The sequence below is a fragment of the Anabrus simplex genome, chromosome 2 (genome assembly GCF_040414725.1).
Source record: "Anabrus simplex isolate iqAnaSimp1 chromosome 2, ASM4041472v1, whole genome shotgun sequence".
Taxonomy (NCBI): Eukaryota; Metazoa; Arthropoda; class Insecta; order Orthoptera; family Tettigoniidae; genus Anabrus; species Anabrus simplex.
This window is the reverse complement of record NC_090266.1, coordinates 878,061,257-878,080,454: the sequence shown is the minus strand read 5'-3', so window position 1 is coordinate 878,080,454 and position 19,198 is coordinate 878,061,257. Positions and strand designations below refer to the sequence as shown.

Here is a 19,198-nt window from a genome sequence, read left to right as displayed (position 1 = left end):
TTGTGTAGTTCAGTTAAGCCTGGGATCGAATTTCAAACAATAGTCTGTAAACTTAACACCCTTGTAAGGTTAAGCCTGAAGTCGAATCCATGCCTGTTAGGTTAAGCTTGCACTCTTATTCATGATGACGCTGGCTATTAGGTTAAGCTTGCATTCTTGGGCATCGAGCTTGGTTCTGCAATGTTAACACCCCTGTAAAGTATGCCTGGGGCCGAAACACATATCCAGCGTCACATTATGTGAGGTTAAGGGTGCATTCTTAGCCAGCGGTCTGCATTTCAAACCGCCCGTGCTGTGATGTCATGATTATTAGTCAGCATATTCCTTGAGGCAGAGGCCTCTCCCAGGGGCTTATGGTGGTGCTGAACCATCCAAAATCTATAACTTGAGTATCGTTCTGCTGTTGAATGAACATCATTCAATGATGCATGAAACCACTCACAATATCTCGCTCTTGTGGCTCGATCATAAGCAATGGGCTTGTGTAAACCTGTACAGTTTGATGCGTAACAGCTTTCTAGCTCTGTGTATAGAAGAAATCAAAACCTATGTGTTAATTTTGTATGTGATTTATTTGGTGACTGTTCAAGATTCATTCCAATGTCATCTGGCATTTCCTCTGTTAAAACTGTTCGTGTGCGTGCATGTTTTTTATTGAGCACTGAGCCAGTATTTTCAAATTTATTTACAATTACATGAATCTGTGCTCATGAAGTTGGCACTTCACCAGGAAATTGCTGAACAAATGCATCACGTACCTGTCGAGCGACTTGTGCTTAAAATAACTCTTACATGAAAATAAGGTGTTGCAATGGTAACTGTCTCTCCATGTTAACAGCTAAGATTCAGACTGGCTATTGATGCTAGGTCAAACATGTGCATGCTCCTTGCAAGGTAAACAACTAAGCACGTGCCTCCCATATAGCTGCTTAGGTCTCAGAGAGTAGAAATGCTGTTGGATGGTCTGGGTTTATATTGTATAATTATGTGTGTGTGTGTGCATTAACTGGGTCATCCTGAAATAAATTAGAGTAACAAAAGAGATGCTGTTTTATCCTTAGCAGTATATAGGATTTTAGTGACCTGGGAAAGGTAAAGGTTAAGTCTGAGAAGGAGGCAGTCATGGCCTTTTTCAAGGAACAGCCTTGGCATTTTCCTGGTTGGAAAATTGGCAACCACTGAACATTTTGCTCCAAGCTGATGACGATGGGGCTTGAACCCACCATCTCCCTCTATATGAGTAGTACCGCTTAACCAACTCACTTGCTAATTAATTTATTTTAACCTTGGAGAAATTATATTAATGTAATGAGTATATGACTTGATGACATACAGGCACAAAGCGATCAAATACCAAAAAATACTTCTGTATCACACTTAAGTTACATTACATTTCAGGGGAAATATGTTTCCAGCTTGTTCTAGCATGTGGATATTTTAAAATGAATATGTGCACACACAAAAGCACTTTTCGGTCTTATTGGCATCATTGCACATTCTCAACATAACTGGATATTTCAGTGTATATGTCTACACCCTAGTTATGCTTCTTTATACGGCGTCAGGTATGAGGCAAGATGAAATTATATGGCTTTTTTTTCTTTTTTTATGGACCAATGGCTCTCCAGATGCCAACCTCATTTAAGGGGCTAATGAAGATGAAATGAATGATGGTGAATGAAACTGGGTATGGAGGTGGAACGAATCAGCTGTGGCCTATGAACAGAAAGTGCCCCAGCATTTGCCTGGAAGTGAAAATGGGAAACGATAAAAACCCATTTTCAAGACAGTCGATGGTGGGTTTTGAACCCACTCGCCTCCAAAATGCATAGCTTGGCTCCATAGCCATAGCCATTCCACTTCATAAAGAATGATTGTGTGAAAGGGTAGGGGTGGGACTTCCCTGCACTAGTTATATCACACCTAAATCGATCAGTGTCGGGTTATTGTGGTTATTCAACAGATGGTGTAGTTGTGTACTGTCCAGTTTGTAGAAAGAAAAAGAATTTGAAACATGTTCTCAAGCGGACCTTAAACCAGCCCTCAGCTCCAGGTAAAAATCCCTGACCTGGCCAGAAATCGAACCCGGGGCCTCCAGGTAAGAGGCAGGCATGCTACCCCTACACCACGGGGCCGGCATTAAAATAATCTTAAACATTATTTTAATGAATAGTTTTAAAGACATGAATCATGATATGCTGCTGTATTTAATAGTCTCTGTGGTCTTTGCTGGATTTTGTAAAAAATATTTGCTTTATCAAGAACTACTCATCCAGATATACAGTGTGTATAAATACTATACAGACAAAAAAATAAGGAATGCTCTTCGTATTATGTTAAGAACAATGGTGCAATCGGATTGGTGGAGAACATTTTACTTTTCGAGAAAATGAGGTTATTTTGTTACTTCCGGGAGCGCAATTCAAATTGACGAACTCACCGTATTTGCTCTTCCAGAGCACAAGCCGCTGCCATGCTTCAAGTAAGAGAAGGGGAGAAAGGGGAAGTGGGGTGTTTGATAGAGACAGAGATAATGCTCCGTACATATGCACAAGTTACCTCATTTGAGTCGCACAGGATTGTCCTTGTCTCTTACAGGCAAACAGCCATAACTGCACACACAGTACAAGAATACACTGTAATTAAGACACGCTTGCCAGACAAGGAATGCACCAGATCTATCTTGTCTGTTGGTCGCAGTAACATTCTTTATTATTTAACATGCTCGAAGATGTAATTCTGTCATCCAACATTGTGTATTCCTTCACTCACTACATTATAAATGGAATGAAATACTGAACGAAGGAAACAATATGCCCAATGCTTTGATTACAGTAGATGTTCAATACGGCCCCCTCCTACTTCGATGCACAGTTCACAACGGTGTAGTAGTTACACTTGGACTCTGTTCAGGATGTGTGATGTGTCGCAAATGACCTGGAAAGCTGCCTGTATTCTTGATACAAGTTCATCTTCTCTTTTTTTTTTTTTTGCTAGGGGCTTTACGTCGCTCTGACACAGATAGGTCTTATGGCGACGATGGGATAGGAAAGGCCTAGGAGTTGGAAGGAAGCGGCCGTGGCCTTAATTAAGGTACAGCCCCAGCATTTGCCTGGTGTGAAAATGGGAAACCACGGAATACCATCTTCAGGGCTGCCGATAGTGGGATTCGAACCTACTATCTCCCGGATGCAAGCTCACAGCCGCGCGCCTCAACGCGCACGGCCAACTCGCCCGGTTCTTCTCTTTCTACGGGTTCGTCTGGTATTCAATGTGTGCAGAACAAACTATACATTTCCTGCTGGGGCTGGGAAGCAACTGCGGGAAACGAACGAGAATCTTGTGCATTCGCACCGAGCATTACCTCTGACACCCACTTCGCACTTCCCGTCCCTTCCTTTCCCTCCTCTGATACACAGCATCAAGCAGTGGCTGGTTCTCTGACATAGCAAATATGGGCAAGTTCATCAATTTGAATCGCTCTCGGAAGTAACAATGTTACCTCATTTTACCGAAAAGAATCATTTTCTCTGTCAATCCGATCACACCATCCTTCTCAACATAACACGAAGGGCATTCCTAATTTTTTGTCAATATAATTCCGATATACCTTGTATACAGTCTCTGTTATTATAAACAAAAGTAATTAAGTGGTTAAGTTAATTATAAGTAGACTTTTATTGATTTGCATGAGGTATTCAGGAAGGTACAGTACTTTAAAATACTAATCCTTGCAAATACACTTGCTGATAAAGGAATAAAAGCTCACTAAGTACCTACATTGAGTAGTGGAAATGAAATGAAAATGCATATGCTGAAAGGTTATGTGACTGTATTGCAATGATGACAATCCCTGAACAGATAGGCACTGTGTTGGCAGAATGGACACATCTGCTTGTTCCATCCACGTCAGTAGAATTTAGCACCCACTCGGGCCTGGATATATGCACCAATTCAGTACGGATGGGAACAGCCATTGTATTCTCTACTGAGGAAAGTCAGTCTACAATTCATCTGCTATAGGTGGATTTTGATATGCTACAAATCAGCACTCGATCAAAGTTGATATCCAAGCTGCTCCCATGCTTGTTGCATTGGGGACAGACAAGGGGACCTTGCTGGCCATGGAAGTATCTCATCGTGACGTAGGCAGTCCACAGATACATTTACCATGTGTGGACGGGCGTTGTCTTGTTGAAAGCTTGTACCAGAGAGCTGTGTCATGAGAATTAACACACAAGAATGCAGAATGTCATTCAATTGCTGCTCTCCATACCATGATGCAAGTAGTAGGGCTGGTATGTGTCCACAACATTCAAAGGATATATTCCCTCCTCTCAGCACCGCAATACTCACACACGATGGTTGTCCACGGTAGTCAGAACAGAGATTATCCCAACTACCCGTTACAGCACAACTCTACAGTTACCTGTTTTCGCTCCAGTGATTTGGAAGGTGAGGGAGGAGGGGGGGCAACAACAATGTATAGATAAACAAAAGTATCCAGGTTTGAGGAATATAGCGGCAGGGGACGAAGAGTAAATCAAAATTGAAGAAAACTTGCTACAAAATGCTTTCTTTTCTTTTCTTTTTTTAGGATGCTCTTTGAGTAAAGATTCACAGTCTACCAACCTACTAACTTAGGTGCAGTAATAGATTTTGAGACTTTTGTTCAGTACTATACAATAAAACTTTCACCAAAGGAACAATAATTACACATGTATTACTATTAAATACATTATGCAATTAAAACTCATTTAGTATTTGACTGCACACTAACAAAATAACAGATATTAGACAGAACTACACAGACATATTGAATGAGGAGATTGCCAGACTGACGAATGGGCATGGCAAGCGGGTGAATCATGCCTCAGTGTCCATGACCTTGACAAAAAATATACTCCTGCTACCCTTCCTCACAGCACATGCTGCACGCTGCTGCATGAGTCTCCACTACTTGTTGTGGAGCTGTACAAATCGGTTAGTTGTGATGAACGATATTTTGTGCATATTTCTGCTAAATATTTTCTTAATAATTGAGGAATATCTCTTCAAAAGGCACTACTTCCACTCTAAGAAAATTGTGGAAAAACACAAGGAAACATCAGTCAGTTGCCAAGAGCCAGGCTGAGTGGCTCAGACAGTTAAGGTGCTGGCCTTCTAACCCCAACTTGGCAGGTTCGATCCTGGCTCAGTCCGGTGGTATTTTCAAATACGACAGCCTCATGTCAGTAGATTTACTGGCATGTAAAAGAACTCCTGCGGGACTAAATTCTGGCACATCGGCATCTCCGAAGACCGTAAAAGTAGTTAGTGGGACGTAAAGCAAATAACATTATTATTATTACAGTTGTCAAGACATGGTACGAGATGACAGGAACTGTTGCAGAAAGCCAATAACTCTTTCCAGATGGTAAGCACAGATTTCAGGGAGTTGAATAGTGCTTGACGTACAACACAGTGATCCTCCCTTGGTGTGATCTGTATTAGTCTATCGCAACCTTAACGATGTGTACGGGAGCCATTCACATACCCATTGGTTCCAATACCGGTCTACTGTGACATCTGAATATCGACATGCTTAACAATTGTGTGATACAATCACCGGCCTAATGCAGATCCACAATATGGCCACTGTCAAACTTTGCCATGTGTTGGTAATGCATCTATGAGACATACTGTACCTCCGAGTTTGGCAACCTCTCGTTGCGTTGACTGATCGACCCTCCGCACATGGCTGGTAATGCTACCGATATAATAATGAGCACACTCTTAATGCACTTTGGGGGCTGTTCTTGATGCCACAGATCATTGCAACTCTAATTGTTTACACATCTATCGAAGGTACGCAAGTGTACCAAATTATGCCCAAACTAGACTAATACTTCTGATTGCTTAACTTCTTTTGTAAGTATATATTCCACCATTTATTTTTAATATTGTAAGATTTAGTTTTATAAAAGCAAATTATGTTTTGGACTAACCCATCTTTAACCTAAAAGCACAGATAATTCTATTGTTGACACATATGTTAGTGATCCTAAACTGCAAGCTTCCTTCTCCTCCACATCCTCATAAAAATTCAGCTGGATAGTGATCTCAGCATGCAAACTGAAAGGTTGGTTCTTTCATTTTGAAGTGGATCCCATCACAAAGAACTAGAAGGCCACTACACTATATGACTCTAGAGACTGTGTTGGTAGTTATAAGCAGAACATAAAATCTCATTACCTTGAGGTGGTGCTGGTTACAGCAACGGTGGGGTTAGGAGCAAAGTTTCTATTTGTGGTGCGATTGAGGACTCTGTCATAGAGGCTCTTACTGAAGCCAGCAGCCGTGGTCTGCCTACCGCTCTCCTGTAGCTTCAGTTGCTTCTCCAACTGTTCCAGGCCACCTGCAAAAACATCAAAAATTTACTTTCCCTTCATTAATTAAATTGTTAATGATCAGGATTCCTAATTAAGTGGCTTATCAGGAAACAGCATTGCTCAAAAAAAGGTCCATTTTCAGGTACTAGGCCAAATTTTCATGCATGAGAAAATGAAATAAGTCCCACAAAAGTTGCATTAGCCCCGAAAGGAGAGATAAAATAAAATATATGGGTACAGTAAATTCTAAGGAAAGAATAAAATATACTGTACATCTGAACATGTTCCTGTAGTAACAGCGTATATTTGGCTACTTCCTGAATTACAAGGATTTCTCTTTTATAAAGAAACATAAGAGCCTCCACGTCCGACTCGTTGGCTGAACGGTCAGCGTACTGGCCTTCGGCTCAGAGGGTCCCGGGTTCGATTCCCGGCCGGGTCGGGGATTTTAACCTTAATTGGTTAATTCCAGTGGCACGGGGGCTGGGTGTATGTGTTGTCTTCATCATCATTTCATCCTCATCACAACGCGCAGGTCGCCTACGGGAGTCAAATAGAAAGACCTGCACCTGGCGAGCCGAACCCTTCCTGGGATATCCCGGCACTGAAAGCCATACGACATTTCAATTTTCAGAGCCTCCATGGCTTAGGCCGCAATGCACCGGCCTTTCACCGCTGGATACTGTGGTTCAAATTCCGGTCACTCCATGTGAGATTTGTGCTGGACAAAGCGTAGTTGGGACAGGTTTTTCTCCGGGTACTCCAGTTTTCCCTGTCATCTTTCATTCCAGCAACACTCTCCACTATCATTTTATTTCATCCGTCAATAATTAATTATTGCCTCAGAGGAGTGCGACAGGCCTTGGCAGCTGGCACAATTTCTATCCTCGCCACAAGTTGGGGGCTTCATTCATCCCATCCCTGACCCAGCCATTAACAGGAAAACAGGTTGTAGGTTTTCAAAGAAACATAAAGAAGTCTATCAGAAACACATGAAGACTGAAATAATGTGGTATCAAGACATCATCATTCAATGTTCGTTGTTTGTTTGTCTTTTCATGTAAGGTTCTTGGGTAAATAATAATAATAATAATAATAATGGCATGTGGCTTCCAGAGAGACCTGGTGCAGATCTTTTGATTTGACTCCCGTAGGTGACCTGCGCTTCGTGACGAGGATGAAATGATGATGAAAACGGCACATACACCCAGTCCCCGTGTCACGGGAATGAACCAATTATGGTTAAAATTCCGGACCCTGCCAGGAATCGAACCCTGGACCCCTGTGACAAAAGGCCAGCATGCTCACCATTTAGCCATGGAGCCAGGCAGGTTCTTGGGTCATCATGGCCAATAGCCCCATTCACTTACTGTAGAAGAAGTTGTCTGATAACCTGTGTGGCTATAGTGTCTATTCTTACGTTCTTTATTTATAAATACGTATGGATGGGGTTGAGAAGGGAGCGAACATGGCCGATGTTAGATTTCATCCTAGCATTTGCCTGGAAATGAAGTACAAAATGACTTCTAGAATGAATGGGAGTGGGATTTAAACCCACTTTCTTTCTCAATTGTGTCATCCAAGGCTGAGTCCACCCCACTTTCAATTCCTCAAAAAAGTTTTTAAATTCATGGCAGAATCTGAAAATGAAACAAAGTCAACGTCATTTCATTCTCATCACGACGCACAAGTCAACTGGCCGGGACATCCCTAGACTAGTTTGTGTTTGCAGCACTGACCCATTTCTATATAAATTGGTCCAAAGGGAATATGAACCATCAAAGAATTACATAAATTTCAGTGCTCTTTTAAGATGACAAGAATAGCAAGGCCAGTCCTTAAAAAATGGTTGATAGTCCTCCAGTGAGGTAATTTAGTTCTCATTAAAGGCAGTCATTGATAATTATTATCATTATTACATAACGGACGTCAGCATTGAGTAATATGATCTTGCCATTGATTTTAATTATGTATTAGTTTCATATTTTGTAAATTCTCACAAACCAATATTCAAAATAAATAATCACTGGGTTCTCACCAAGATGGCTGTGGTTCGAATTTGTCCAGAGCAAGTAGGATTTTTTGAAATGAAAGTCCTGTTCCTGTGGATTGGATTCCATGAGAAACTGGAGATCCCATGGCTATGATCACAATATCAACAGTCATCATCATCATCATCATTTCCCAACTCCAGTGTCCAGGGTGTGGTGTACAAGCGCTCGCCATCTCCTTCTGTCTTCATACATCTTCTGTTCCAGTACATCCTCCCATTTGTGTTGGCTTTCTTCCACATCTGATCTTACAGTGTCTATCCAGCATTTTCTTGGTCTTCCCTGTGGTCTTCTTCCTAACAGAATAAGGTCAAAATATTTTCTGGCAGGTCTTTCCCTGTTCATTCTCATTATGTGCCATACCAGTGAAGCCTGCATTTCTTTATGACACTGGTAATAGAAACCTTGATACCAGTTACTTTCCTATTCACTTCTTTTCTTATCTTATCCTTTCTGGTAGTTTGGTTCATGGTTCTAATGAATTTCATTTCAGTTGCTTAGATTCTACTGCAGTCTTTGGTTAGCAGGGTACATGTCTCTAAACTGTACGTGAGGATTAGCACAAAGTAAGTGTGGTACATGATTGGTTTCGCTTTTTGTGGCATTTTGCAGTCCCAGAGAAGATTTCTGACTTGACTGTAGAAGTTTGATGCTTTCTGTGTCCTGCTGAGTATTTTCTGCCTAACAGTGTTGTCTTTTGCGATTGTGCTTCTGAGGTACTTGAAGTGGGAAGCTGATTCAATTTTTACTCCTTCCAGAAATATATTTGCGCTTGTTCCTTCCTTATTGATGGTCATTTCCACCGTCTTTGTTTTGCTCATCTCCAAAATTTTTGAATGTATTGTTTCATTCGTTAAGTTTTTTCTGAGTTTTAGCTTCTGTGTCTCCCCATAAAAGCACATTATCACCAAAAACCAGGTCATTTGGTTCACCGTCCATTTTCTTGATAGATTTTATGACCTTGTTCATTACTATTATGAACAGGTGTAGTGATAGGGCACTTCCTTGTTGGACACCTCTCTTTGTTTCAAATCATTCTGATCATCCGTTGCCTATCTGGACACAGCTGCAGCACTTCTGGTATAGCATCTTCACTTTGTCAGTTAAGTACTTTGGAACCTTTAGGTCTTCGAGACATTCCCATATCTTGTTTCGAGGAACACTATCATATGCTTTTTCAATGTCTACAAGATCAATAGTCATGTAAAAAATTACAAGCTTACTTGCTTGCTTTAGGAATTCTCAGAGGATGGAGTTATTGGCATCCACAGAATTTCTAGAAGGTGGTGCTAAACAACTGACAATACTGACAACTACACTTATGCTTTAAAATCTACTGGCTTGAAGGAAAAACCATTTATTCTAAATCTTCATTGAATCGATCCTTACAAGACCAGTCAGCAAGAAATTTGAGTTTTTGGAAACTAAATCTGGAAGAACTCAATACATCTAAAAATTAATAACTTTCTTAGATTCTCTCGAGACAATTATGTGGAAGTGGCTGACTTACGTGGGACACACAGAAATAGTGAAGAAGGTTTAGAGTTATGGAACAGGCGTACGGCTAGGAGCCCGCAGCTATGATCTTACCTTAATTAAGGCCATGGCCACTGCCTTCCCATTCCTAGTTCTTTCCTCTCCAACCAGTGCCATAAGATCTATCTGTGTCGGTGCGACGTAAACTCAATTGTAAAAAATTTTAAATGTGTTATGGAACAAGTAGCAGGAGACGATATTCTGGGAGCCCTATTTCATCATATTTATGAATGTGATACATTCACAACAATACACTCACGTGATATCTGCTCAAAATGATGGGCATATTAACACAATAACTATAGAAGCAGAAGACATTACAATATCAAACGTTTACAATACACAAGTAATGAACTGACCTCCTGTCACCCTCCTTTCTCTGCACACTGTGCTATGTGTGTTGGCAACTTCAAAAACCACCACAAACAGCAGAATTACGGACAAAATAGTGAAATGCTTGCTAACTGAGCTGAAAATAACCTAAACTTAATGTTTGACGTGGAGTTCTAAGGTACTTTTACACCTGCAGCCTGAAATAAAGAATATAATTTGCACTTCTGTATTGTAGGTTAAAAGGAAACATGGTATGTGTTAGAATTTTCACTTAAGAGAGTCCATTAAACAATGATATTGTGACTTTCTAGCTCACCTCAGTGGCATACTTGGTTATTTGTTGGTTTTTTTAACCCATGATAGCTGATTTGGGCCCAGCTGAGATGAAAGCATTTGAGGGTGCTTAAATGTAACAAATCAATATAATTCTACTCCAACACTTTAAAGAACTCCTGTGAGACAAAATCATTTAAGAGCGGATGTTAACAATTCATTATTATTATTATTATTATTATGTCCGCCTCCATGGCATAATGGTTAGCGCTATTAGCTGCCGTCCTCAGAGGTTTGGATTCAATTCGTGTTACTGCCAGAGATTTAAAAATGGCAGCAGAGTTGGTATGTGGTTAAAATTGTGCATGCAGCTCATCTCCATTCCAGGTGTGTCTGAAAAGAGCTGCACCACCTTGGGACGAGGACATGAGTTTATATATATATATTATTATTATTATTATTATTATTATTATTATTATTATTAGCATTGCATGCTGTGTGCTGTGTAGAGTATACATTATATGAATATTATTAACTTAGTTGAATAGTTGACTTATTGGTCTACAGAATACCATTTGAGATTGTCAAAATTTTGCCTTTTCTGATGCAGTGTTGGGATAAATCAGATTCTTTTCCATTTTACTCTGTCTTTCTACTTTTTCATCCACTACTATGTTCGTTTTTCCTTACAGGCTATTATTTCGGCCAAACATGTGGAAGCACTACTGTACTGTGTTCTAGTTAGGCCGTTCCTAACATGTTGATAGACACCATTTCCATCCACCCCTAACCTAGAGAACAGGTGCTGCACGGCAGCTTTCAGTGATATTCCTCCAGTTGAAGTTAGTCTCTCTAGCATCGAATTATTTAAAGCCACTCAACACTCGACAGTGAATTACTGGTTGTGAGGTCTATCCTATTACCATAGCAGGTACCTTGCAATTCAGTCAATATACATGGTGGTCAGCAACAACGTGAACCGGGTATATGAGCATTAGAGAGATGGTCATACTGATAAATAATTTGAAAAATGATTCAGTACCTCACACCATTGTCATTTTATCAGCTGCTGAGCTTAGCCAATCAAATCGTATTGCAGGCAAATACAAATGGGCTTTGTCAGGTGGTCTGGCTAAATCTTCACATGGCATAGTGGCTTAAGACTGATGTGAGAGCACCACCAGAAGAAAAAATTTCACTCAGGGAGGGATTTAAAAAAGAACCTCCGAGCTGACACGATCACACCATAGCAAGTGAGCTACGGTGATACCAGCTGAAACCCCCGTTGTGTTTGATGTGGCTCTCAAGCCGGTCTTGTGCAGATTTAGCAACTTCGCCTCACAAAGCCCATTTCAATTCACCCACCAAGCAGACTGATTGGCTAACTTCAAAAGCTGATCAAATGACAATGGCGCGAGATATCGAATTACGTTTTTCAAATTATTTATCAGTATGATCAACCCTCTAATGCTCACATACTTGGTTTAGGTTGTTTCCGGCCACTCTGTATATAATACCAATATTCCCTATGGGAATCAACATCTATATCTATACTACCCTGTATATGTCAAGAAAACTGTCTAACAATGTAATGTGATTTAAAGGAAAAACTATAATGATAGAAACGTGATTCAAACTCAACGCAAGGAATGGTCGTTTTACACCATTTTTTATATATGTGGGGTATCCTTTATCTTTCCAGATGTCTTAATGTCATAGTTTTTCTAGTAAAGCAATATTACGTACTAAGTTAACACACAGACAATCAAGGATCCATAAGAAGGTTTTGTCATTTTATTTTCACAAGTTGCTTTACATAGCACCGACACAGATATTTCTTATGGTGATGATGGGATAGGAAAGGACTAGTAGTGGGAAGGAAGCGGCCATGGACTTAATTAAGGTACAACCCCAGTATTTGTTTGGCGTGAAAATGGGAAACCTCGGGAATCCATCTTCAGGGCTGCCGACATTGAAATTCGAACCCATTTTTGTCCTGAATGCAAGCTCACAGCTGTGCGTCCCTAACCGCACGGCCAACTTGCACAGTAAGAAAGACTTGTCATACCAGGTGGAGAGAGGGTTAAAAGCCCATTGATGTACCTTATGTGTATTGTAACTGCATCCTTCAATATACGAATTTGAAACATTGTTATTTTAAGTTATAATAACTAAGCAACACAACGTAATAATGTATTAAATAAATCCATTACTAAACAATGTATATTCAATTATTATTAATGGGCCTCAGAGGGCGTCCCTTTGGTAATACTAAAGAACAATTTTGGAAACATATTAAGAAAGATATTTTATAACTTTTGAGTCTTTATACTACACATCCATGTACTTAAGTTAACCATTTTTTTGTTGTTAGAGATTTTGCTGCTGTTGAAAAGTAAACATTCATAAGCCTGATATAGGGTAAAGAGAGGTATATTTGTGATACAGGTATGATTGAAAAAGTATTATGCGTCAACTAGAGCACGATGAAGACTGATGCAAGTAACTAGAGATCTGCTGAGAACTCAGAGTAGTAAAGTTGAAATGTTTAGTTTGCAAGAAACCAATTTAGAAGATAATAAAATCCATCGACAGGAAGGAGTATAATATATTAAAATATTTCACTTTTATGAGTGAAGCTAAATTGAAGTTCTCTCTATGGGCCTCTGTGCAACCCCTACTCTCCCATCATCGTTGCTAATGAGTGTAGCAAAAATTATCTTGCCACTGCCAGGGTTAATCTGAATAACTAAACAAGTTACTAAAGGAAGATGGTTTGTGAATATTCAATTAGGTATTGACTTGACTGTTTTTAATGGTACTGAGAGTTTTTGTCTGGTTGATTTTATTTCTACTCAGCTAAGTTTCTTCATTTTAAAATTACACCAGTTATGTTACCTTTATTTTAAAGTGACAGCCGCCTCAAGGTTTTGTTGGGATGCCTATTTGTCCCATTCTTATGTTGATGGTAAACAGGTAAACAGTCAAATACACAATAGTCTTATTTTTTTGAGTGCCGTAAGATTGTTGTCCTGTGTTTCAGGCAAGTAGATAACCAATTAAATACACAAGAGTGTTTTTATTTGTTGAGTGATGTAATATTTTTGCTTTATGTTCATAGTACGCAGACAAACAGTCAAATAGATAAGTGTCAGTTTCCTTGTGCTTACACTAAGAAGATAAATAGTCAAATAGACAGCAATGTTACTTTTTAAGTGGAGGGTTGTGCAGGCACTTAGTTAATTCACAGAGGCATGCAAACTGAATGCTGAAAGTCATAACTGTCTATAATGAAGATGAATGTATGTATTAAATAAACAGGTCTACAGTTTTTCTATTTACAATATTTAAAAAAATGTATGCTACAATTTTGCACAATTAAGGGAAGATCGGGGCTGCAAAGCTCTCAGTATTGGTGAGTATCCCGTTTTCAGCTTCAGAAAATACGGTCACATTAGTTATTGTGCTGGATCATTTAGAATATTGTCACTTAAGAAACAATACCGCCTGTCTCTCAATGCTCTTCCTATCCATTATGTTCCTTAAGACTGGTCACACCTTCGAGCCCCATATGGATATGCAGTCCATCAGAATAATTTTCACTCTGTTCATTTTCTTATGGATACGTGTAAAGGAAAGTGACTCTTACCACACTGTACTGTAGGGATGCATGCTTGCATGACGTATTTGCCCACTCCTGAAGTATATTGTATATATGGTTCATTTTCCTTTATACACAAGCAAACAAAAATAACACAAAGAAAATTGTTCTAATGGACTGCATATCCATATGGGGCTGGAAGGCCTGACCAGTCTTAAGGAAAATAATGGATAGGAAGAGCATTGTCAGATAGTCTCTATTGTTTCTTAAGCGATGATATGTTTCTTCCTTAATAACGGTAACATTCTCTACATGGTAACAACAATTTGTAAGCTATCAAACCTATACCAGTACTTATTCCCCAAGCTGTCATTCGTTTCCCATTTCAACGAACAGGAGTCTCACTGTTAGAGTCTCACCACTATTCAGGATGAACAGCGTGTACTGCAAGGCAACTACAATGAAAGCAACAGGGCTGAGGTACATACCTAATTTCTTGATGAGGTTGATAAGCTCCTTGATGGCTTGAGGATCCTCCTCTGCCTCTGCCTCATCCTCCACTTCCTCATCATCATCATATTCGTATTCCTCATCTTCTTCCTCATCCTCTTCAGGTGGTTCAGTAGTGGTGGTGGTTGTGGTTGGAGGACGAGTGGCTGTACTGAAGCGGGTAGTTTTGGACGTGGCAGCAGTGATCGGAGCTCGTGTGCTTGATGTACTCAGTATAGTTGAGGTTTCCGTGGGCACTGCTCCAGCTGCTGCTGGTGTTGCTGTCGTAGTACTTGCTGCCTTTGGTTTTTTACACACAACATTGCGTGCATAATCACAAGAGTCAGCTGCCTTATTGAAGAATAAACCTATGGCAAAACAGGACATAGAAGAATCATTCCAAATGTGCCAAGACGTAACTTCAAAAGAAATGGCAAAACAGGACATAGAAGAATCATTCCAAATGTGCCAAGACGTAACTTCAAAGAAATTACAATTTATATACACTTTGCGAGGATTTAAATAATGACATGGCTACACATATTTTAAACTTTTAGAATATCATGAATAATACAGTGAGGACCACAGTGCCCACTGTATTTCTAACTCCGTATATAACATTTGTGCTCTCCTTGTTTTAGTTGTTTTAACATTGCAATAACATAGGTTATATCATGGTTCTTGATAAACGTTTGTTTGATGTGAAAATCTGAAACCATGGAAAATCATCTTCCCAGCTGTCAATGCTGGAATTGTTACCAGCCTCTCACTAATAGGAAGTTATAGTTCCACAACCAGTGACATAAAACTCTTGATGGGACAACATGCATGTAACAGGCAGTTGGGTATTTCGAGAATATTGCTCTGTGGCATGCAAAATCTCTTTCATTTAACAATCAATTAATATTTTCTGGAAAATATTTCTTCAGATAAAGTGCGGTAAATGTTAATATTGCAAAATAAAATTATATGATTTTGCATTACTGTGTCTCCTTCACCCCACACTTTCCACTGGCACACAATACTATAGCACCTGTCATTTGAAGAGATCATTATGTTTAGTGTTACCTAGTTAGAGTTAGTCCACCGGCCGACATATGGTAAATTTCTGAATGAATGCTGACGGGTAATTGATTCAAACAAAGTAAAAACTCATTAGATAGAAATTAAACATAAAATTTAAAATGTTGGTTGTTTTGATAACTGATGAGAAAATGAAATTAATGGTCTAAAAAATTGTAAAAAATGAACTAAACACTCAAAAATTACAAGCATGTCTTTCTCTTCCGGTCTGTCATCACTTTTGTGCCATTTATTTTGTCTCCCACACTTTTTCATTTTTCATTTCAGTTTCCTATCAGTTAATTAAACAATCAGTGCTGTCAAGTTTTCCATCTAAGTAGTGATTTTACAGTAGGTATTTAAACTGATGTATGTTAAATCTTCAGTCCGAAGGCCAGTTGGATCCTCAAAGATCACCACAAAAAAGTATGTTGTCATAAGAACCTGATGATGGTGCAATATTGAGGTGTACAAGCCATGATGAAGAGTGAAGTAGTCAGCTATGGCTTTTCTCACTGGGCCAAAAAGTGCTATCGTAGCATGATCGGCCCTATGACTAACACCTTTCATAAAAATAGGCGTAGTCCGAATGTCACTACTCAGCACCACTCACACCTCAGCGAATTCCGTCTTGCCACCACCGTAAATAAGACAGGCTTTGGCAGAAGCTACATTTTCTTTGGCCTGTGTCAACAGCCAGAAGTAAAATTACAGCATCCATTAAGAAACAGTAATAGTAAACTCATCTAAATTAATTATGAAATGTATCCTCCGTTGATGGACTAAAGAGGTTATTTAAACAACAGGAAGGTATTTTGTGATTCAATCATAGAACATTCTCTGGAATTTTCCACAGTCATTCCTAGAAGATTCTATGGTAGTCCATTACAGTAGAAGTCCACTATTGTGAGGAAGGCATATAGCGAGAATTCTATTGTAACGACAGATATTTTCTGTCCCTTGAAAATTCCTATATTAAACTGTGTATTATCGTTCGGTACCACGAGAATCCTATCATTGATACATCCCTTATTATGAGCGATTAAGCATGGATTTTTTTCTGTTATGTTTATTTATGCACTACAGTGATTATATTGAATGCAAACGATCATCTTACGTATAGTTTTCGCGCTATGTGCACTAGTGAGCTCTCTCATCGACATTCGAACTTGAAGAGGATTTCGGAGTCTAATTAGTAATACTTGTTGACTGGTTTTCTGTAAACACAATTTGAACATTAAAGAGAATATGTTTCCATAATAAATGCATAAATAACATGACTGATAGCAGTAGTTAACTCTTTAGAAATAGAGGCTGAAGTAAACGATTGTTTAATTTAATGATATGTACTGAAATGGAGTAAGAATGGGATACACCTAGAGTTTAGTTTATACAGTAAAACCTTGTTTGGACGTTTCCACAGGGGACAAGGAAAGATAATATGTTAAGCAAGAAAATGTACTATCGAAAACACGAATCAGAACTAGACAACAGTAATATATAAACACTTGATATGGTTTTATTTCCGAGATGCATGTATTTTATATTGTGTATGTATGGGTACAGTGAAAAATATAGACTATCTACCATTTCTAAAGATGAGAGTATTAAGAGGCGTGAAAAAGACGAGAGAACAAATATGATAATCCTTTCTGCTGGGGCTTATTAAATACCGGTAACAACAGTGTATTAAAAGGTGTAAAACACCAAACAACAAATATAAAAACATTTGCAGTGGGGTCCATGAAAGTATCAGCACATTATTTGCATTGCAGATCACTCTCTTTCTAAAACAAATGTCAGTTGAAGCCTTATATTTTGGACCAATATGTTATTAAATATTGTTTTCTGATCACACTCTTCGATCATGAATTATTTGAAGGTTAAACTCGGCCATGTACGAGAGGATTATTTTGACTGTTATCTCAAATGGGACAACTAGTGCTGTGCTTGAGCCCAGCTTGAGCTGCTTGAGCAGATGACGTCAGAGTTCGAACAAGTTCGAGCTTTGCTAGAGCTTTTGTGCACGTAGTGACCTAGTGGCTTGCTTGTCATCACCCAGAAAGCTCAAGAAGGCTGTGTTAGATTATTGAGCTAGGCGGTACCGCCTCGTCCTGTGTTTGCTGTGCAGTTCAGTATATTTTGAGCGTATAAACTGTATCTGTAATTTGGAGACAGCCAAAACCTGTGTATGTGCAATGATTCATTGCAAATGCCTCCCCAGAATATACAAACTGCCTCCAGAACTTCATTTGAATGCACAGTACAGAGACGAGTCACACCAAGTTCTTCATGCAATGTTGGGGCAACATTATTTGTGTATATGCGATTAATTTGTACCATTGCAGGAACATATTTTTGTTACTGTCCTAAACACTATTACATCCTGACCAGAAGTTAGAGGTGTATCAGAGAAGGTGAGGGGGGATAATCTATATTATTATTATTATTATTATTATTATTATTATTATTATTATTATTATTATTATTATTGCATACTATTATTGATACTTACTAGACCATTATTTACAATTTGCTTTTACTTCACTCCAAGACAGATAGGTCTTATGGCGACATTGGGATAGGAGAGGGCTAGGCGTGGGAAGAAAGCAGCCGTGGCTTCAATTAAGGTGTGAAGTTGGGAAACTATGGAAAGTCACCTTCAGGGCTGCTGACAGTGGGGTTCGAACCCACGATCTCCCAAATACTCGATTCTGGCCGCACTTAGACAACTGGAGCTACTGAGCTCGGTATTATTATTATTATTATTATTATTATTATTATTATTATTATTATTATTATTATTATCTAAACACTTCTAATTTTTATTTCATATGCTATCTGCTTTTCTACATGATCGCACAGCCAGGTGGGTGATAGACCTGATGTAGAACACCATAGCTCTAAGAACTGCCAAGAGGGTGTTAAAGATCTCAATCCTACGCACAGTTTGAGTGTGAGGCTGAGCTTCCAGGATGAAAGAAAAGAAGTAGAAGCGGCCACGGTAACAGTAAGAATTAAATATAATATATAAGAAAATTAGTGAAAATAAGGCAAGAAACTCTTACAAATCATTCGTGTTCAAAGAAACAATTTTGTCTGCCAGGAAAATATTATTTCTGCTGGTACAGACATAGCCACGCTAATATACCATTTTGCCAGTAGCACCAGACTTGGGTATCTTTCTTCATTCTTCTTCCAACAGTCCAGAGTGTTCGTGGAACGCAGCAGAAGTACCTCACCCATACACCTCTGAACCTCTACAATTGCATCGGAAGTTGCAGTTTGCTTGTCATTGTGCTGCTGGACTTCACAATCGAATGACTTCCAGAGGGACGAAGTAGTAGTGAGTGTGGGACTTACACTAGTAGATGGTCACTGATGATCTTACAGTGGCCGGCACAAGAGGTCAATTTGAGGACTGTGTTCTTCTTTCAAAATCATCGTGCAAAGTTTTTTGAGAAGCCCCTTTTTCTTTGCTC

General features: G+C 39.2%; 1 protein-coding gene across 1 annotated transcript in view; it reads right to left on the bottom strand.

The window, feature by feature from the left end:
• Positions 1–19,198, bottom strand: part of Cht6 (Chitinase 6) — a 526,853-nt gene that overhangs the window by 101,803 nt on the left and 405,852 nt on the right. The window contains exons 12-13 of the mRNA XM_068226058.1: positions 14,654–15,022; positions 6,235–6,397 (exon numbers count right to left, since the gene is read on the bottom strand). Coding sequence (XP_068082159.1) covers positions 6,235–6,397; positions 14,654–15,022 — 532 coding nt within the window. The remainder of the gene's footprint in view (positions 1–6,234; positions 6,398–14,653; positions 15,023–19,198) is intronic.